The 20216-nt window shown below is 42.0% G+C and overlaps 1 protein-coding gene across 1 annotated transcript in view; it reads left to right on the top strand.

Annotated features, from left to right (window-relative positions):
* LOC104464245 (von Willebrand factor D and EGF domain-containing protein-like) overlaps positions 1-20216 on the top strand; it is a gene marked incomplete at its 3' end in the record, with an annotated part of 110023 nt that overhangs the window by 46142 nt on the left and 43665 nt on the right. Inside the window, exons 10-13 of the mRNA XM_010076898.1 lie at positions 384-562; positions 3528-4465; positions 16737-16873; positions 17920-18081. Of these exons, the coding sequence (XP_010075200.1) occupies positions 384-562; positions 3528-4465; positions 16737-16873; positions 17920-18081 (1416 nt within the window). The remainder of the gene's footprint in view (positions 1-383; positions 563-3527; positions 4466-16736; positions 16874-17919; positions 18082-20216) is intronic.

Here is a 20216-nt window from a genome sequence, read left to right as displayed (position 1 = left end):
GGACTTGGCAGTTTATCTAAAAGAAATTATTTCCCAGGCAAAGACACAAGGGTGGCCTTATTGTCATGGAAGTCACTTCAAAAATTAGTTGGTAACTTACCAGCAGGAAAACTTCCATGGATGTAATTATTAATTCAAACAGAAAGTACTTGTGCAGTTTTATATTTATGTAATTCTATCAAATATTAGTATCACAGAATCTGAAAGCAAGCTAAATAACAGCACAAATAAATATTTATGGTTTATCTAAGTGATCTTAAATTACCTCCACCATTGCCAACGTCCTACTTTGATATTTTTGTTTATAGAAAGGGACATTTTTTATTACATAAAAAGCTTGTTAACAGCTTCAATTTACTTTCTTTTTTTTTCTGCCACTTCAGATCCTGTTCCCTTCGGGAGCATTTGTGAGAGCTGACGTGAGTGAGTGGGGAATGGGTTTGACGGTGAGGATGCCGGGCAGCGACTTCAACAGCACCAGAGGTTTGTGTGGCCTCTTTGATGGGATGGCTCACAATGACCTGAGCAATGTGCCTGAGGAAGACTTCATAGAGGAGTGGAGGTACAAAGCAAAATGCTCTGTGACAGTGTTTCAAGGGGTGTTGATAGGTTTATTTCATTACACTCTCCCTCATGACCTGACAGATGGATCTGCTTAATCTAGAGAGGGAAGCCCAGAGACCCATGGCCATCCAGACAGCACAGGGGCTTAATTTTCAGCCAGAACAATACACATAAGCAGTGCTGAGAGAGGTTTTATATTTGCAAGTGATGTCATGATAACAGCTGTGTTAAGATCCCACTCAGCTGCTAAAAAAAAAAATGTGGTTCTCACCCACAGTAGAAAATGTAGATAACTGACAATAGGAATTAATTAAGGGTTTGGTATTTCCCTTGTTCTTTTCTTTCCGGACACTAATTACCACATGTGAGTATAGATTAAATGTTACATTTTGACAAAGTGTGGTAATATATGTACCATGCTAAAACTTAATATCTGCTCTACTAATGATTGGAGTGAGCTTGAAAAACTTGCACTTTCTGAGACAGGTCATCTGGAACTAAAGCCAGGAGTCTGGTGCCCTGACATATCCCTATCCCTATCCCTATCCCTATCCCTATCCCTATCCCTATCCCTATCCCATTTTAGTTCCTGTTGTTGAACTCTAAACGTGCCTAATAGGGGTTCCTAAAACCAAAATGGGTTTGGCTGACTGTGTAGTTTTGTTTTTAAAGTATGTTTTGCAAATAGGGAAAAACAGGGTGAACCACCGTAAGATACCACTGCATCTGCACACGGGAATTTAGTGTAATCCTGTAGGAACAATAAATTGTAGACCTATTGCATTTCAGAAAATAAAGAAACACCTCTACCATTTTCTGATTATAGTCAATGGGCCTAAATAACGGATATTTGATGGCAATTTTGACCTGTCATTACAAATTGTGCTATTTAGAAGGCAACAGCAATCTTTAACATGCTAAGAACATGATAATCAGTCAGAGCTTGCTTCTGGAAAGGCAAATGGAGAAATAGTTTGGTGCGAGAACTGACCAACTGCTGACTATGCAAAAGGGGCTAACAAGGTCCTTAGGAAGACCTTTTCAAAGCAAGTTTGTTGCAAGATCAGAAGCCAAAGCACAATGTATAGGAATTTACTTAGAAAGCAGTGAGGGGTTTCCTGGGGCTCGGTACATATGATGGAGATATTCCAGGGAAGGTAGGAGCTTCTCCTGACAAGTGAGAAGGGCAAGAGGGGTGATGAGTTTCACCTTCCAGTGCTCCCAAGAATGGATTCTCAAGGACCCTTCAGAACCTGGTTAAAAAAACCACTAAGCCCATGGACAGGCTAAGGCCACCTCCGGAGGAGACTGGATCGATCTCTGATCCACCCACAGAGAAATGGCGCAGTAAAAAGCAAAACCTAGAATGTGATTTTTCTGCTGCTGTTTTTAATTTCATTTTAAATAACACTGAAAGTGTGTTAGGTCTTCTCAAGCACCTGAAGCTAGTCTGAGTGCTCACCATCTGGCAGTTTGTCTCTGAATGGCCCAGATGTGTTTTAAACATCAGCTTTCCAATGCAACTTTTAAACAATAAACCAACATCAGAGCCTCCTGGCCCTAAAATATCATCCAGACAAGGAAGAGCTGAATTTTAAAACATGTATTTAAAGTAGGTAAAATACATTTTTCAAATCTTTTGAGAAATCAGCAGCAATGCTATTAATTTTAGACTCTCTAATAGCATCCAACTCAGTTTGAAAAACTTGTCTTTAGTTCTTCCTTGAGGATAATGGGCAGCTTAGAGGAATGCCAGTCTAATCATCTTATGTGGGGCACAGAAGGCACATCCTAGCTCACTGGGATGCTGTCAGTATGTGCATGCCTGTGAGGAAGGATGGGAGTTCCAGTGTCTTCATCCTTTCCACACCATACACCTTCGTCCCATTGACCAGGGCCAACCAAAGGAAGGTGTTCGGTTTCACACAGGAATAATGAGGGAATTTGTATATATGCCATTTTCAATATGTTTTGGAAAAACTGGATAAAGGCAATTATGTTTTCTACAACAGAATCTAGTGTCTGACTCCAAAATGTTAGCAAATGGTTTCACTTTCATGAAATCTCTACATTTTGCCAAAATAAGTTAAATTGTTGGTGGTATTTCAAATTTGTCTGGAAATGAAATGTTGCCAAGTATTGGAACAAGAAGCATATCTTTTTCTATGAAACTCTGGAATTCCTCTTGTGCTGCCCAAATAAGATCAATAAGAGATCTTGTGCTCATGAAATTTCAGAAGAAATTTGATCGTGACTGTTTATTTAAACTGAGCTCTCTAGAAGTTCATCCATCATTAAAGCTGGCCAAAATTAAAAAGGGTGAAAAAAAATCATCACCTCACCTTATTTGATAGCCCAGCCCTACGATCAATAGAAAACTGCTTTGTGCCAAAAGAAACACTCAAAGAAAGCTCCATTAGAAGACAAGAATGAAATGAAGTATGCGTAAAAAAAATTTAAAGGAAAAAAACACTTAAAAGAAAAAAACTAGTGATCCAAGTCTTGGAGGAAACTCCTAGTAAGAAGAGCATAGGTAAATAAATAATTTTCATAATAAAGCATTTGAAACAAATATGTCTTTTTTGTCATTCTCCAAGCTGTATCAGAGTCACACCAGGGACAAATCCAAGACCTCATTTCGTGTGTAATATGCAAAGAGTAACCTGCACCTGAGAGAAACTTCTGCAAAGAAAAGTCAAGCAGTTAGGCAACAGTCCAGCAAAGAACTTAAGCATCTGTTACTAAAAAGTCCCCACGTAGTGCTAATAAAATGTACAGGACAACTCAAGAAGGGCAGTGCAAAAGTGACTAAAGAAAACGGAGATTAAACTTAAGCATTTTCTTAAGCACTTTGGTAGATTAGGAATGTATACATTCCCCAGCCTCAGGGAAAGTTTACTTGTTATTGCAGAGTAATTTGTTGAAAGTTTCCTCCCTCTAATCTCTTTCTATTTTTGAATCAGAATACCTCCAGGGAAGAGTTTGTTTGACAAGACTCCAGTACCTTCTGAGGGGAAGCAAAGGAAAAATTATTGCAGATGTCAGAAGGAGAGCGCTAAGCCCGTGGTAAACACACTGAAAGCCTTTCAGACTCCTTTCCCTCGGTCCTCTGGTTGCCATTATGATCATGTGGATTACACCTCTGCAATCCCGTATCTTGATGTCACATCAGAGTTTGTCACTCACTCAGAAACAGAGTCGACTTTAAGAAAAGATGAGAAACTGTCGACCAAGACTTTTGATCAGAGATATCTGCCTAAATCAGTCCAAAAACGAGGTAGCCTTGAGGACCGATTAAAACCCCTCGTGCACAATGTTTCCGTGAAAAACAGCAGTTCCATTAACTCCACCAAGCCAACAGAAGACCTAAGGAGAGCAAAAAGGCAGGAAGATTATTATGAGTACTCATCCTTTCACCCGTTGCATGGCCCAAGCCAGAGAGACCCAGAGAGCTTTGCATATTTTTTCCCCGAGGATTACTTTGAAGGGATTCGGACAAAACTTCCACTGGTGTGGCCCACTCCCAAAGGCCTAACTGCTGCCAAAGCTCGGGAAATTTGCCACCGAATTCTTGCAAATTCCACCATTGGCTTAGTGTGTAAAGGTCTCCTTGAAAAACAGCTAGATGAGGTGGTTGATATATGCCTTTTAGATCTGCAGCTCAAGGACGATGTGGCCTCGGTGAGGGCGTTGATAGCCCTTTTGGAGAACGAATGTGAAAGACGAGTGCTAGAAAACAGAAATAAGTTGTTTCATGTGGGAAACCAGCCATCTGCTACCCAGGAGGAAATCCTCACCGTTCTCCGATGTCCTGCTTTCTGTAACGGCAATGGACAGTGTACTGAACTGGGCTGCCAGTGCTTTGAAGACCACAGCTCCTATGATTGTAGCATTGCCAAAAGTAAGTAAAAAATTCTGTTTGTTCCTACCCTGCCCATCTTTCCATGGTTTTAGAGTTATTAGGTAGAACATCCGCACAGAGTTGTTTGCTCATCAAACAGTGCTACCAGTAAGATATTTGATGAATTAGTAATCAGTTTTTGACCTTGAAGAGCTGATCAAAATATCTGGTTGGCTGGTCCTTCACTTTTTCGCCTCAGTAACTTTTTAAAAATGGATTTTACAAGCCCCTTAGCAAATTGGTTTTGCAGAAGTGATTTTCTTTACATCTGATCTATCACCAGCATGCTGACAAGAAAGCTGCTGACAAAAAAGAGGGTCCTGCTCACCTTGTGGTCAATATTCATGTTAACACTGTATAGATACTTCTTTTTATTTTTTTCCCCGCTCATCAGAGAATAAAATTTGAAAATTAATTCAAGCACTGTATTAATAACCAAAAAAAAAAAAAAGTGACAAAATGAACAGGTTGTCAAAGCCATAAAATAGCTACAGGACACATTCGAACCCGCAGACCTGATTCTGCAAATATTTTTTAATTATGTTTACACAGGAGACTAGGTTTGTTTCCTCTTTACAGTTCAGCCCCTCAACAGATAAATCCAAGACCAAAGCAAGTACTGACAGTGCTTGAAACTAAGCACATGCATAAATGTTATATTAATTTCGAAATGTAAGCCCTGCCTCAGCAAACCACATAAGCTTATGCTTGAAGTTACAAAAAAGGTACTTAAGGCTCAGCTGTACGTTTGAGTTCCTGCAGCTTAAGAAGGAACAGTATTTCAGCTAAGCTGAAATGACAAGGTATGCTCTCTTAACCCATCCTAATTGTGGGGGGAAGCCTTTTTCTGCAATGCTTAGGCTAATGGACATTATTCTGTATTTAGGACAAGTAAACCTCATATGGAGGGTCAGTTGCCATGGCTTAGCTGAGACATTCGAACCTCTATCCAGCCGCAGTAGCTCAGCCACACATCTGATACCCCACCGCATTTACCAGCCAGGATGGGATGACCCACCTGCTTCACAACAAACATGTCTTCAGTGTGCTGACTTAAAGCAGTTAAAATATATCCTGACATTTGGGGTTTTTTAATGGCAGGTTAAAATGTGCAGGATCATTTCCTGAATTTGGAGGAATTCATTCTCTTTCACGCAGAGAACAACTGGCACCAGTGACTGGAAAGCGAGTTGAGCAATTTTGCAGTAATTGTCCAATATACAATTCAATGTTTAAACTTCATTTCTCTGCGATACAGTCAGGTTAGGGGGGTGTTCTTAGGCCAGATTTTAAAATTTTATTTTATTTTTGCTCTGGTTGAAATCTCTCAGATTAGAGGAAAATAACTTCAATATGACCTTTCAAGAAACAGCTAATGGCACCTTGTCTTCTTGCTGCAACATCAAATATAAACAAGAACGGAGTACAGAGCACAGCCCGAAATTGCACAGGGAGGTGAGAAGTGGAAAACAAACACACATCAGCTGTGGCAAACACACTGTAAGCCATCACTACTCCCGGATCTGACTGCTTTCTCCATCTCTCACTGCCTTTGCTTCACTTTTCTCCAGTTAAGGAAAATGTGATGGTTGGTCTTTGCTTCAGATCACTTCTCTTTTGGGAGCCTGGTTTAGCAGAGTTCACAGTACATCAAATTATTTCCTCTGGTTTTCCAAAGAGTCCCTGGTATCCCAACTCCCCCCAGCAGATTCCTGCTCCCTCCAGTGCCACTCACCTGGAAACCCCCCTGCTCCGGGGCTCCCACAGGGTCTCTGCTCAGCCAGAGCGGCTCCACGGAGGCTGAGTTTTTAGCATCAGCACCCTCGTACTTAGCCCAGTTCCTGGGGAAAGCAAGTTTGGTGTTGGACCCACAAAAGAGCCTCACTGTTGCAATTAGGGAAGTAGAAATTTCCCTTTATGTTACACTGCTCCATTTGCTGGGGGCGAGTTTGTTAGCGTTGTGATAAAATTAACAGTGACAGCTTCAGCAGATTTCCTAACACAAGGCAGAAGGCCCTTTTCCAAAATCCCCTTGCAGTTTTCCCGACATTTCAAGGGCAATATTTGATTTTAAAAGTGAATCGCCCTTGTCCTCTCTGTCACACTGCATACAACCCACATTTTCTTAGCTGTAGCTAAGGACTTGCATATTTTTTTAACTAACACCTGTAAAACATTTTCTATAACTTAAAAAAATAATTTGCTCACAGACTAATGAAAAAAAACATCCATTAACATTTTTGAGAGTTTGCTTGTTAAAAAAAGGATCATCTTCAATATATTAATCTAGGGTCTGTCTGGTTGGATTTGCTTTGGTTTGTTGATTTTTCCCCCCAAATGAAGACACTGAAAACAAAGAGAATCCACTTCCTGACCAAATTTGCCTATAACACCAAAGTATTTACAAATGGGAACAACAGTGACTAGAAGAGTCACAAATACCTTCTGTAACACGGGTTCCACAAGTGCAAAACACTTCAGAAAATATGCCTTTGAATCTGTATATTGCTGTCACTTGACTCTTCCCAAAGCATGTTGCCAGAAGAGTCCTCAGCTTCTCCATGCGATGGGTAAGTGGAAGGCAGTATGAATTTCCCCCAGTGTTAGTAGTAACAGTTCGAAGATTGTCATCAGACCGGTCCCTTTAAAGAGAAGGGCTTCCTTTAGTTTGGGGAACAGAACATTGGAAATTAATTTCTCAAAATGTTTAGGGGATACTCACCCTTGGAGAAGCATTTGAAATGGTACTGTGTCCTTACTGCAGACAGTCATTTAATCTGGATGATTTGGTTTAAATTCTTTATACCAGAGATAAAAGAATACTTGATAAAGAAGAAATTAAGAACAGGACATGTCTTCTAGTATTTTTTCCTTCTCCTCTCCCAGATATCCTGGTACCATCTAACACTAGAGTGGTGAAAGGCCAGTATGTGCTGGGAGGGCGATAGCTTAGGCAGCTGCACCAGAGCCCAGCAGAGAGCAGGACCTGGCCGTTGGGTTAGTCCTTCTCTTCACTGATTTGCAGGGAAAAGCACTACAGTATCACACAGTAATGACATTCCTCTTAAACAGCAGCTCAAAAGACTTGTCCTCCAAACTGAAGGCCCGTTGACGTCACTAAAGCCAGGATTTCACACCAGAAAAGGCTCTTAGAGATGAAGAATTAAGATCAATCTCAGAAATAAAGCTGTGAGTTCCAACGGGAACAGCGTGAGCCCCCTCCCTGGCAGCTCAGGCATCCCGACCCGGCTGGCAGCGTGCAGGCGGGATAAGCCTTTTGGCTTTTGTACTAATAAGCCAAGGTTCTGGAAGAAGATAAAAATAAAAAGAGGAGAAATTAAGAACTGAATTAAGTTTCTGTAGGAGACCTAAAACTGCTGCCCCTTTCACTTTCTTTTAAAAAGAGAAGCCTGAAGAAACAGAAGAATGTATGTTGATTTTGGAAATGTTAACTCTTAAATTCCGTTGTTAGGAAAAAAGTTATTTTCTAGGATAAGTTCCATGAGTAATGAAGGAGAAGGCAACTCCTTTTGCTGGCCATAGATTTTCCCATTAGCTCCAAAACAAATCTCCGTCTAATTTTCTCAGGCTGGAATTATAGACCTGAATTAAAACTCCCCCAAGATCAAGGAGGCCATCAACATAATTCAAATATCTTTTCCAAGGTCACCCAATCTCAGCTACACTGCCAACACATAATGTATTCTTCCACTGGTTTTGACCAGCACACACACACACAAAGATGCCCGTGCAGTATTTTTAGGGATGAGAATACAACCCATAACATATTTGGAACAATTTTAAAAGAAAACATGTAGAAAGAGAAGGTGCAAAGCATAGCTTTCAGACAGGCTTACTCCTCCGCTCTGACCGACTCCAACAGGAGCAGTCCAGGTGGCCAGAGCTATAATTATCCTCACACGAAAACTGCAATTTGGAGTTGAAAGGCACCTCTGAAATCTGGCAATGCTCCAGAAGCTTTGACTTTCTTAATGTTGCTTAACATTTCATAAACCCCCTCCCAACACCTGTATAAGGTGCTTAAAATGTCGTTACCACCTGTAATTAAATACAGAATCCAATTACCGCAGATACAAATCAGGTTGGTGCTTACCATTCGTATATATTGACCATGTTGCTTATAAAAAAAAAAAAAAATCAGCATTAGTAAAGCACACAGAGAGGGATGTAATATGCAGATTGTATGAAGCTTTAAAGAGCAATTACAAGATAAAGTGTAACGAGGAATAATAGGGACAAATTATTGGCACGTTCGAGCTGGGGGTGACGACCTTGTTAAGCAAAAGTTTGTCCTTCATTAGTGAGAGGAGTAAAGCCTTTGGCGTGTTCTTCGCTTCTTCTTATCAGCAAGGAAAAGGATTATTGCCTTTTGCCTTTGTACAACCAAGATGTTCAAGACATCCCAAGGCCTTCCCTTCTCCGGGCCTGTGACAGGCAGCCAGTCCTTTACAGTCAGGTGTTTGTAGAGCTGGGATGGTGTTGGTGCGGTCGGTGCAGGTAGGAATTCCGGAGTTGGGGTTTTGGCAGGGAGGTGGTCCTAGACCACGTTCCAGATCTCTTTGTGGTTCTAGATCAGGTTCTAGATAACTTTGTGGGTCTAGACTATGTTCTAGAATGCTTGAAGGTTCTAGATCACTTTGTGGTTCTAGACCAGGTACTAGATCACTTTATGGTCCTAGACCACATTCTAGATCAGGTTCTGGATCACTTTATGGTTCTAGATTGGTTTCCAGGCTGGCTTAGGGCTCCATTGTGTTCTGAGGGAGGGCCTAGTTCAGGCAGCTGTTTTGGCATCTCACGAGGATTTGGAATACTTGCTGATAATGGGTTTTTTTCCTTTATTATTTTCTTTTTTTTGTCTTGCGTGCTTTTTTTCTTCTTGGTGGCTCTTTTGAGTTGAAGGCCCATAGGATCATTCCATAAACTGCAGCTCTCACAAGTTGCTAGCATGCTGACTCACCCTGCCTCTGTGGATGTTCTTTTTACTGGAGGCAAAATTAGAAACTGGAAAAGCTCCCACTTGCCCATCTCCTTTAAAGCAATTGGTTGCCACACTCCTGCTCCAGGGAGTCCCAAGAACCAATAGAGGCTGGGCAGAGAATGGCTTGAGAGCAGCCCTGAGAAGGATTTGGGGGTGTCAGTAGATGAAAAACTGAACATGAGCCAGCAGTGTGCGCTCACGGCCCAGAAGGCCAACTGGATCCTGGGCTGCATCAAGAGAAGGGTGGCCAGCAGGTTGAGGGAGGTGATTCTGCCCCTCTGCTCTCATGAGGCACCACCTGGGCCTGCATCCAGCTCTGGGCTCCCCAATGCAAGAAGGACGTTGAGCTGTTGGAGCAAGTCCAGAGGAAGCCACGAAGATGATCAAAGGGCTGGAGCACCTTCCATACGAGGACAGGCTGAGAGAGTTGGGGTTGTTCAGCCTGGAGAAGAGAAGGCTCCGGGGGGACCTTAGAGCAGCTTCCAGTACCTGAAGGGGGGTTCTACAGGAGGGATGGGGAGGGACTTTTTACAAGGGCATGCAGTGACAGGACAAGGGCTTTAAACTGGAAGAGGGCAGATTTAGACTGGATATTAGGAAGAAGTTCTGTACTGTGAGGGTGGTGAGGCAGTGGCCCAGGTTGCCCAGAGAAGCTGTGGATGCCCCATCTCTGGAGGGGTTCAAGGCCAGGCTGGATGAGGCTTTGAGCAACCTGGGCTAGTGGGAGGTGTCCCTGCCCATGGCAGGGGAGGGGGAACGAGATGATCTTTAAGGTCCCTTCCAACCCAAACCATTCTATGATAAATCAGTTTCAGTGAAGTAATGACACTTGAAGTTGAAATTCCTATGTGGAAAGTTCTAGAAAAAAAATAGACAGCAAAGAAATTAAAGTGAGCAAAAATAATGGTGAGGAGGTGAGATGTTAACACTTACCCAACACACTTAGGGATATCCCATTTTCATATCAATATTTTTCATATCAATTTCATATCATTCTTCAGTAGTAATTTCTGTAAAGCAAGGAACACTTCATGCAGATCTCTACGTACTGTTGCGACATAAAACACACTTTAATATGCTGCTTCCATTCCACTGGGATTGTGTTCTTTACACAGAGCTTAAAGCATTAAGAATATATTCTTATTTCCTTCAAGCTGACATTAAAAAAGTTTCACGAAGATATAAATACTTTGTAAAAGAGGCTCTATATAACTTGAAAATGAAAACTTTTGAGACCTGTTATCACCACTTAATATCAATTTTTCCTCAGCTTACTGGATAATACTGGAAAACAGATAAGTAACAAATATGAAATATTTGACAGTAGATAAGTAACAAATACGAAAATATGTATTATGCAATTCAATATATTATTGGTTTTATATTATACAGCTTTTTCCTATAATCTATAATTTAATACTGAATGCAATCTGGAAACAAAAAATTTTTAATGGTTATTTACAAAACACAGGGTTTTTTTTTCTCCCAGACATTTATGGAGGAGTGATCCTCACCTGAGTGAGCTATGAATCTTAATAATAATGGCATCTCACATGAATAAAATTATTCTACATTATCTACATATCTGCGCCGTAAAAATTTACACCAATATATATTTTTCAGGATAAAAACAGGTAGCATTGGTGGTCAGAATTACAAAAGGTATAATGAGCAGGCATAATGAGTAAATATCAGAGCGTTGAGATTACTCATCCAAATAAAAATTTTTGAACATAGGATTTACGTGTTTTTGAAAACATGACTTTCGTGATGTTATGACGAATTAACACCTCCAAGCACAAGTATTATCATAAGAAATACAAAATTTATGAAAGAAACATAGTTAAGAATCAAAAGAAAATAAAAATTATGAACCTAATGTACCATTGATGCATCCTGACTGCCACCTGTGTGCTCTGCTCTATAATGATAGAGACAGATTTCTTCCAGCCACATAAAACATAGCGGTGGGTAATTCTCAGGGATTGAAGAGCTTCATCTTAGTTTTGAAGCTTTTTTTCTTTTCATATCAATTTTCGTTTACTTTTTGATGGTGGAGATGCAATAAACATGTGTCTGAAAAGGCAAACATCAATACCAGCCTTAATCTACTGCTTTAACTCCCCATTCTTTCCATTCAAAGCACAGACCTGGCTGAGCGGGAAGAGGGCTATTAGCTTGATAGTTGCAAAGTCAATAGAAACCACATTTTAGAAGGATATCAAATCCTCAGGATAAGGGACACGGAAGGTTGCATGCTCAGTGATCCATACTATTCCCTGCAAATCAGATCAGGGAGATTAGTGTTTTCTGGTGATTAATTTGCTTTAATGCAAAGCAGTGAAAGCAGTTCAGTGAAACATGTAGCTTAAAAAAAAAAATCATTTTCTGAAGTATACAGAATTAAATGCTAGAAAAGTTTACCAAATTATAGGTCTGATTTAAACTGACCAAAGCCAGACACTCCAGATGCATGCCTATAACTTCTTTACATCAGGCTGTTTACAGGCACCGCAGGAAATCTCAGCCTTAAATCTTATTAAATCCAAAACAAAAAGCCCCGAACAAACAACCTCCTTCTCCAAATACTCACACACATGCACACACAATAAATAACAAATTCATGATAGTTTATGAGCTATAGGATTAAAACCTGCAAAACATTAAAAGGTCTGATTTAAACCAAAAGCCAAAAATTCAGAGCAAAGCTATAATGCCTTTGTGTTGTGTAAAGAACCCACAATCTACCAGTACAGAACGTTCAAACAATGGTGAATAAAAATCCTAGTGTAATAACCAGATGTTAGTCTAATGCAGCAACTGTAAAGTTGGGAAAACTACTAAAAGTAACCAAGTGGATACTAGTGTGGACATAAGGGCCATGATGACACCCATGAGCACACTCATGCCCAAAGCCCTTTGAGTGCCATCCCTGCAGTCATTTGTGGGAAACCACCAGGTGCCACCAGGGGTCTTGCCCTGCAGTGCCTTCAAGGGACTGACATCGAGACCTGCTTTGCTATGCCAGAAAACGCCATGAATGTGCAGCCAGCCAGATCTTACATTTTACCACCTACCCAGGCCATCGAGAAAAAAGGAAATATTCTATAGTTAACAGAGCACTTCCCTTCTACTGCTAAAGTAAATTGCTAGCAAGCCTTTCAAAAATAGCAGGTTCAAATGGACATAAAATGTCACAGTGAGATTTCTAAAGCAAAAATAATCTCCCACATTGTTGCAGCACATGGATGCTTTCAGTGTGAAATTGAGCCAGTCCATTTCTCACACGCAGTGAGTGCCTGCAGAATGCCTTTCCCAAGGCTCACTTCTGCACTCCTTCCTGGGTACTAGAGATCCTCAAAACAGAAAAACCAGATTCACTCCATGGCAGCTAAAGATCATAGCTCACTGTTGTGACAAGCTCTGGTTCTTTGAGAACTGGGCTTGGCAGCAGGGACAAACACGATCCTCATCTAGATGCCAGGGAGGTCAGTGATGTGCAAAAATCCTGGCAAACAGCATATAGCTGCTAATACTTTTTCTTAGGGAGGATTTTCAAAGGAGCTTTGAGTTGTGGATACCATGAGTTCCAGAATAATGCATTCAATAATTGTGAATACAACTACTGAAATAACTCTAAATACAAAAGAAATAAATACAATATTTGTGCATGTATTTGAATGGAGGCAGGTTCAGACTTGCTCTGTCCAAGCTGTGAGATAACCAAGCACCAGTCTACTCTGATCCAGAACCCTCACAGCCTCAATACCCCACTGTCCACAGTCACGCCAGCAAGCTCTGGGACTCCACCAGCTGAATGATTTCAAGGATAGGGCAATTGGACGATATGGACGATTTTCTTTTGCACTTCAGCAAAGCTGTGACCATACCCTGTGCTTATGATCTGGTTCTTGATTTGCTCTTCATGACTTAGGTTGCTTATTTATCACCCTGATCAAGAAAAGCAGGGAAGACCATTTCCTTCTCTTTATTTGAACAAAATTCTTGCCAGTTTTAATTTCAGGTCTGCTGCTCCAGACCAAAGTTACATGTATAGCTCTCAAACACTGCAGAAGAATGTTTATTTGTGCTAGGATATTTTTCTAATCAAAAGCGGAAACCCAGCATGAACCATACTATCCACCAGTAAGACTTCAATAAGTGTAATTTTGCAAGATTCTTGATTTTGTGTCAACTGTCTCCATTTTACTTCTACATCTGTGCATACTTATTATTTACATGATACACTACACAAATATCTATAAAACCCATTGTGCATTTATGCAGAGGGTTTTTTAAGTCTATAATGTAGCCGGTGCTCGTTGTCAGGTTTGACTCCTGTAAATGCTTACAGAAAGAAACTGTGCTGTCAGCACTGCCAGCAGCTCTGAACTTGCTGCTCTTTCCTGCAAATCCCTACTGGGCTTAGAGCAGAGGGACTGGGAGGGTCGATGCCTCTCCAGAGGGGTACAACACAAGCCTTGCAAACCAAACAGGACAGACCCTCACCTCTGTCTAGTCGCCTGAGGTCTGGAGGCCTTTTAGATGCAACTTTCAAGTCTGGACTCCTCTCTCCTTTTTATTCCAAGGCAGTTTTGTTAAAACTCAATCTTTTTTTATTTTTTTCCCCAACATCTCCTGCTGTTCATCAGTGTCCCAGTGCAATGCTCGGTGACAGACATGTTTCAGGTGTGTTGACTTGGTGTGTGTGCAGACCAGGCGTTAGAAACGCAGCGAGGTGCCCCTGTCTGAGCCAGGGGATGTGAACATAGCTCCTCAAATCCTCCCCCTGCCACCCAGCCGAGCCCCGGGTGCTCTCCTGAGCTTTGGTTTTTAATCTACCAGTAACAGTCAAAGTACATTGCTGGCCTGTGGTCCATACAGAGCAAAGGAGGAGGATGCTCTGTTCTGGACTTTGTTATATTTTAGCGCTCACACTCCTGATCACAAATGATTAACGTTCAAGCAGATCACACTTTTCACAAGCCTGTGCCATGCGCTGCCTGATTTCCCACCAGTTTCTCTCCTGCCTGTTCCTCACCCCTCCACAGACACCAGACACCCGTCCCAGCTCTCCACGACCTCCACTTTCTCTGGAGAGCTGCCCTTTTGCCCTCACTCTCACCTTTGCGAGATTTCCCAGCTCTTCCCTCTGCTCCTGTCTTTCTCCCCTCCAGCCTCCCGCTGAACTACTTGCAGCTCTTTGGCTGAGGTGTTCCAGGGTCTCCGATATTTCCTTCTCACCTTTCCGCCTCTCTGGCCCGTGAGCATATGCCATGCGCAGGCTTATTAACGGCTCATCCGCTAACACAGGGAGCGATGAGCAACAGCCAAACCTTGACTGTGTTTCCCCGAGCAAAAGCAGGGTCTGCCTGGGTGAGTAGCCAGCTACCGACTGCTGTGAGACTTTCCCGAAGCTCGTGTCAATGAGATTTCGCCTTCCATGTTGGGCCAAAACTGGCTAATCTATGGCAAAACTAGAAGGCAAAGACAGACAGAAAAAACACATCGAAAACAATTTAAAGATGTTGTACAAAAATGGGTACAGAATGGTTTGAGAGCATTGAGGCTGGATATTCTTGCCCTGGCCCTGACACGATGGTGTCTCAGGCTATGAGATTTTACTTCATCTCCAGAAGCCTGAAAATCCACCATGATAATGAAAATGTTCATGCAATCCCGGCTACCTCAGTACTAGTGAGGCTAACTATTAAAATCTCATGAAAAACATAATGATTTTTCTTTTTTAATTTTTATGCACTAACTACAGGCGGCGGCAATTTATCAAAAGCATTCCCTACATCTGACTAACAGTTTTGTACATTACAGGAATCCACAACGAACTGATGAATGCTGATAAGCTGTAAACCATCTCTTCTTGTAAATATTGCAAAGTGTCCAGCAGTGCTGCTAATACTGCTGCAGAAAAATCAATACAAAAAATAAAAGAAAGAAAAGCTAAAAGCATTTCAGAAGTACTGAAAAATCTTTTCACTGTTTTTCACATTTATGTTGCTTTCTTTCTTTTCTCTGGAAAAAATGAGAGTAGTACAGCTGTGTTGTTCCGGGCTGCAATCTGGTGGGATCGCAGTGTTTAAACTGCATTCACCCTGGTTACATCTTAAATGGGAGAGCCCTGAAGGAACAGCAAGGCACTGGGGAAGGTTATCAGCTCAGCTCAGGGCGTTTTGCCCCTGGAATCAGAGCTGAAGCAACATACCATTAAAATATTAGGTGACACAGAGCTTCTGAATTAGATAAGCTGGAGCTCAGAGATGACAGATGAGCAGCATTGCTCTGCTGGAGCAGCGGTGATGGGGCAGGGAAGAAGAAAAGCCAAGCAGCCTCTCCCCACCAGGGAACAGGGACAGCAGCTTGCACTACACTGTGCTGGTGCCCATGCAAGTATCTGCCCAATTATTCTTTTGCTAAAGTGATGGTGTGAATTCCGCTATCCCATGGGCTTGCATTTTGATTCTGTAAAAAAACCCCAATGCAATGAGTGATTTTAAATGGTGAATAGCTAAAGTACAACAGAATACAAATGAAACTCTACCTGAGAATCATAAAATATTTTAAAAACAGTAACGGATGAAATTCAACCTAGTAACGGGGACAGCACAGGCTGTACATCACTTAAGCCCTACTTAAGGCCTCAAAATAGGATTTAAGTAAAACTTAGCTGGTGCATGACACTTGTGCTGACACTGCAGAGCTGAGTGCCACCTTTTAATGACTTCACCCTCCCAAGCAAGCATTCCTTTGAGGATCATTACTTTTATTTCATCTACAGTTACTGGAAAAAAAGGACTGTCTTTTGCAATGCTGTTTCTCATTATGAGGAGCCCGGTGGCACGGTCATCTTCAGACACTTCTGCTTCCCACTCTCACACTTCTCTGCCCTATGGAGTGACACCCTGCCCTTAGCTGTACTCCCATCCTGTTACCTGCAGAGGTGTTACCACCGAAGACCTTTTATCAAAAAGTCGCAGCTTCAGTTAATTGATTCCATGAGCTGTATGACGCTCACCGATACCTCTTGCAGCACTGACTGTGCAGGGCGATTATTCCACGCAGGTTTGCTGCTTCTCTTTTGACAACTGCTGCTCCTCTTTTCAAGAGAAATTCACAGGGGAGCAAGGAAGACCCCAAAGAAGAGAATTAAACTGAAACAATGAGGAGCAACAACAACAAAATCTCTGATAAACGAGAACAGAACAGCATGTAAGTGCTACTGTCTAAAGCTTTGTACCTATTTCACCCTTTCAGAGCAAGCTTTGGAAATCACAGGTTTAGAGAACGGGGGTCTCTGTGATGTCCGAGCCTCCGACTGCACCAGGATCCGGGTGTTTGGCTACGGCTTCAAAGACTCATCCAACCTGCACTGCGAGGTCACCAGGTTAATTGTAAGCAACTTCCCATGGGCTCGTAAAGTATTGATGATACAGTCAAACTTTGACATGTTTCTGTTAAAGTCTTTACCCTGAACTGTGCCAAGTGCCATCCTCTCTCACTGCCACAGCAGGGTGCAAATACCTTCGAATCCCATTGCCAATACATCTGCTACAAGCGAGGGGAGCTGAAGAGGCTCAGCCCTTTCCAGCTTCCTTGGAAATGCACAGCTATGCATTCTTGCTAATTTTCTCTGCGGGGTTTTGTTTAACTCTTGTTTGGTTCAGCTGCACTGTAGTCCAGTGGAGCCTGAAATCACAATATTATTTCTCATTTTGTGCATCTGGAATCAGCACGCTTGGTAGTTTTCCTAAACACTTTGAATGCTAAGTTTTGTGGTTAAATATAAGGTTTCTTCAACATGTTACAGAAGCTCTTATTTGAATTTTCATAGTCATAGTTCAATACCAAGTCAGAATTTTTAATGAATATTAAACCTGCTAACACTGTAATTTTATTAAAAACAGCTATACATGGATGATGCTAGGACTGAATTACTTGGTGTACCAGCATACCCATATATGAAGGGTTTGGTTGATCTCATAAATCCACCTCATAAAAGATGTTCAGACTGATTCCCATTCAGTGCTGACATTCTAATGGGGCACAGCTGAGATTTGCCAGCCCACTTAAGGCTCTGTAGGCTCCTAAACAGCAGTGATGTCTTGTGCAGCTGATCTAGATAAGTAGCTGATATTGCTTTCAAGGAGCAACGAGCTGGCTACTGAGCTCCAGGAGCAAATACAAAGTTGCTCCATCACCTTACCCTGTCCCCGAGCTGCTCATCCCAAGCGCAGACCACAGCATTCCCTAAATCAATAGCATGTGTAGGTGAGCATGGCTTGCTCTTTCCTGTGGCTGTAGTTACAGCATCATTTCTTTTAAATAAACCATCTGTAAATGTGTTATATTATTAATTAGAAATATAAACATATGTTGACACCTTGAATTTCTTTCTATGAGCCTTCAGTTTCTGCACTCTCCTTCTGTTTTACTGTAGCATCTCAACGGCGAATGGATATCGAGAGAACAAGAAACCACAAAAGCAGATTTTCTCAGCTCTGAGGCTGTTGACTGCCAGATTCCTCTCCTGAACATTACAGAGACGGGGGCTGTGCACTTTGTGGCCAGTGAGGAGCCGTTCGCAAGATGGCAAGTGAAAGTAGGAATTTCTTATGTTTCTAAGAAATGATTCAGGAGGAAATCAGTTGTCATGGTAAATTAAAATGCAAAGCACAATTTGCTTCCCTTCAGAAATGAAAATCCTGCAGAAATACTCACATTAATGTCATGTAGGGAGAAAAAAAAAAACAACAAAAACCAAACCACCAACCAAAACAATATGAGTTAAAAACCGGTGTCTTTGTAGGCAATCCAAAAGTGCAAATGACAATCACTTCTCCAGGTAATCGCATGAGATTGATGTGGTTGCACTAATCAATTGTTAATCATTAGTATTTCATTTCTGGAAACCCCAGCTCCAACTCCCGATTAGGCAGCAAGTGTAAGGCAGCTTGGAGTCCCTGTTTCATGACTGATGCTTGCGCAGCGCAGGAGCAGAGCACTGGCTGGCTCCTGGGCAGACAGCGAGGGCTGGCATGGCATGAGCAAGGATGTCATGGTCATGATCTTGGTCTGCAATGACCACAGGAAGAAGTTTCTGCAGTACCTGCTCATGCTGGGTTCTCTGATGTGGTTTTAGTCCCTTTTGTTCACAAAATTACACCTATTTTCTGAATATTTCCAGAAAATCTGTGCCTTACCCTGTGCCTGCTACCCTTGGTCTCGCTCTCAGCCTGGATGGTTATTTTCTGACGATTGCTTGTTTTTATAAGACTAAGATCATTTAAAGGCTCTATAGCGGAGAAAAATATATTAGCATTGTAGGAAGACTGCAGATGTGCTTTGAAAATTGGAGCATGTAAAAATGAAACACTTAAAACACACACTTCACTGAGGTGTCACTGTCTGTCCTCCACCCCGCAGCGGTCTGTACCCCAGACTGGGGACACGTGGTTTAGGGGAAACAGAGATGTTTGACAGTCCATGTTTTCTATCCAGTCTTTCTTTTAAATAGATAGGGATTTGTGTTTTAAGAGATGAGTGTAAGGTCTCTGTGGGAGCAGAGCCTGAGCTTCAGCTGCCGGGGTGGCCCTTGGAGCATCCTTCTGGAGCAGGTGCTGTCAGGGCGGGCAGGCACCGAGGCTGAACCAGGAGGGCAGCTCCTCTGTGTAGGGCTCCAGAATTTCTCAAAGAGATACTGAACTCTGCCAACTGTGAGATGAAATGCTGCCTCATGACGGAAAGATCTGAGAGGGAGATACCTTTGAGTCTCCTGGCCCAAGAGGACAGCTAATATTTTTGTCCATGCACAGGGCTGTTTCTCCAGTGTAACCAGGACAGCTTGCTCACAGCTCAGCTGTACTGCGATGCAGTTTGCTTTCAAGTGGTGCCTTTCAGCCCTGAGGAGGTCTGTACAATTTTTCTCTTTTCTCACCCTCAACACAGATATAGAATGTCTCTTTCCTTGCACTTAAGCTCAATAAAACCGCTGCCCCTGTATGCCTTCTGCCCTTTCCCTCTCCTTCAAACCCTGCAGAAAACCCACGTTGATGGCTCTGCAGCAAATGTACAATTAAATCGTCTCAGCCCACATGCAAATCCTAGTTCTCCCGTGGATCTTTATGCTGATGGAATTGGGAAGGCAGAGCTCAGTGCTCGGTTTCAAAGGCAGCTGGCCTTACATGACAGCACAGAGAACAAACCAACAGAGCTTTTCAAGAAAAAAATGATTCTAAATGAATTTCACAGATGTTCAAAAAATCGTGCTCCAGAAAATTCCTGATGCGACTTACTGCAACATTGATCTTCTGGGTTATGTTAATAGAGACTTTTTAAAATACAGGTAAAAGATTTTGCAGAACCAAAAATCAAAACAATTCTTTCTGGAAAAAATCACTATTCGATATTTTCAGAATCTCTCTCCCCAAATCAAATTTCAGAGGAATCAGCAAAGTTTCACGGAAGCTTTTTTCACTACCAACGTTGGGGGAATAGACGCTTGACAAGCTCCTCTCAGTGCTCTCTCACTTTATCTGCTCTCGTATTCATGTTTCAGATTTTGCTCATTCTTTCCATGACATGCTGCCGAACATAGATAAGAAAGTACACGGGGCTACACCAGGGTGTTTGGTATAATTAGTTGAGATATCAAAATACAAACTCCTACCTGGGCAGCCGATGACTTGGGCTGGCCACACAGATGTCCGGGTGAAGAGGTGAAAGAGCTTGGCAGGC

This window comes from Pterocles gutturalis, unplaced genomic scaffold (genome assembly GCF_000699245.1).
Source record: "Pterocles gutturalis isolate BGI_N339 unplaced genomic scaffold, ASM69924v1 scaffold733, whole genome shotgun sequence".
NCBI lineage: Eukaryota > Metazoa > Chordata > Aves > Pterocliformes > Pteroclidae > Pterocles > Pterocles gutturalis.
This window is presented reverse-complemented; position numbering and strand designations above follow the sequence as displayed.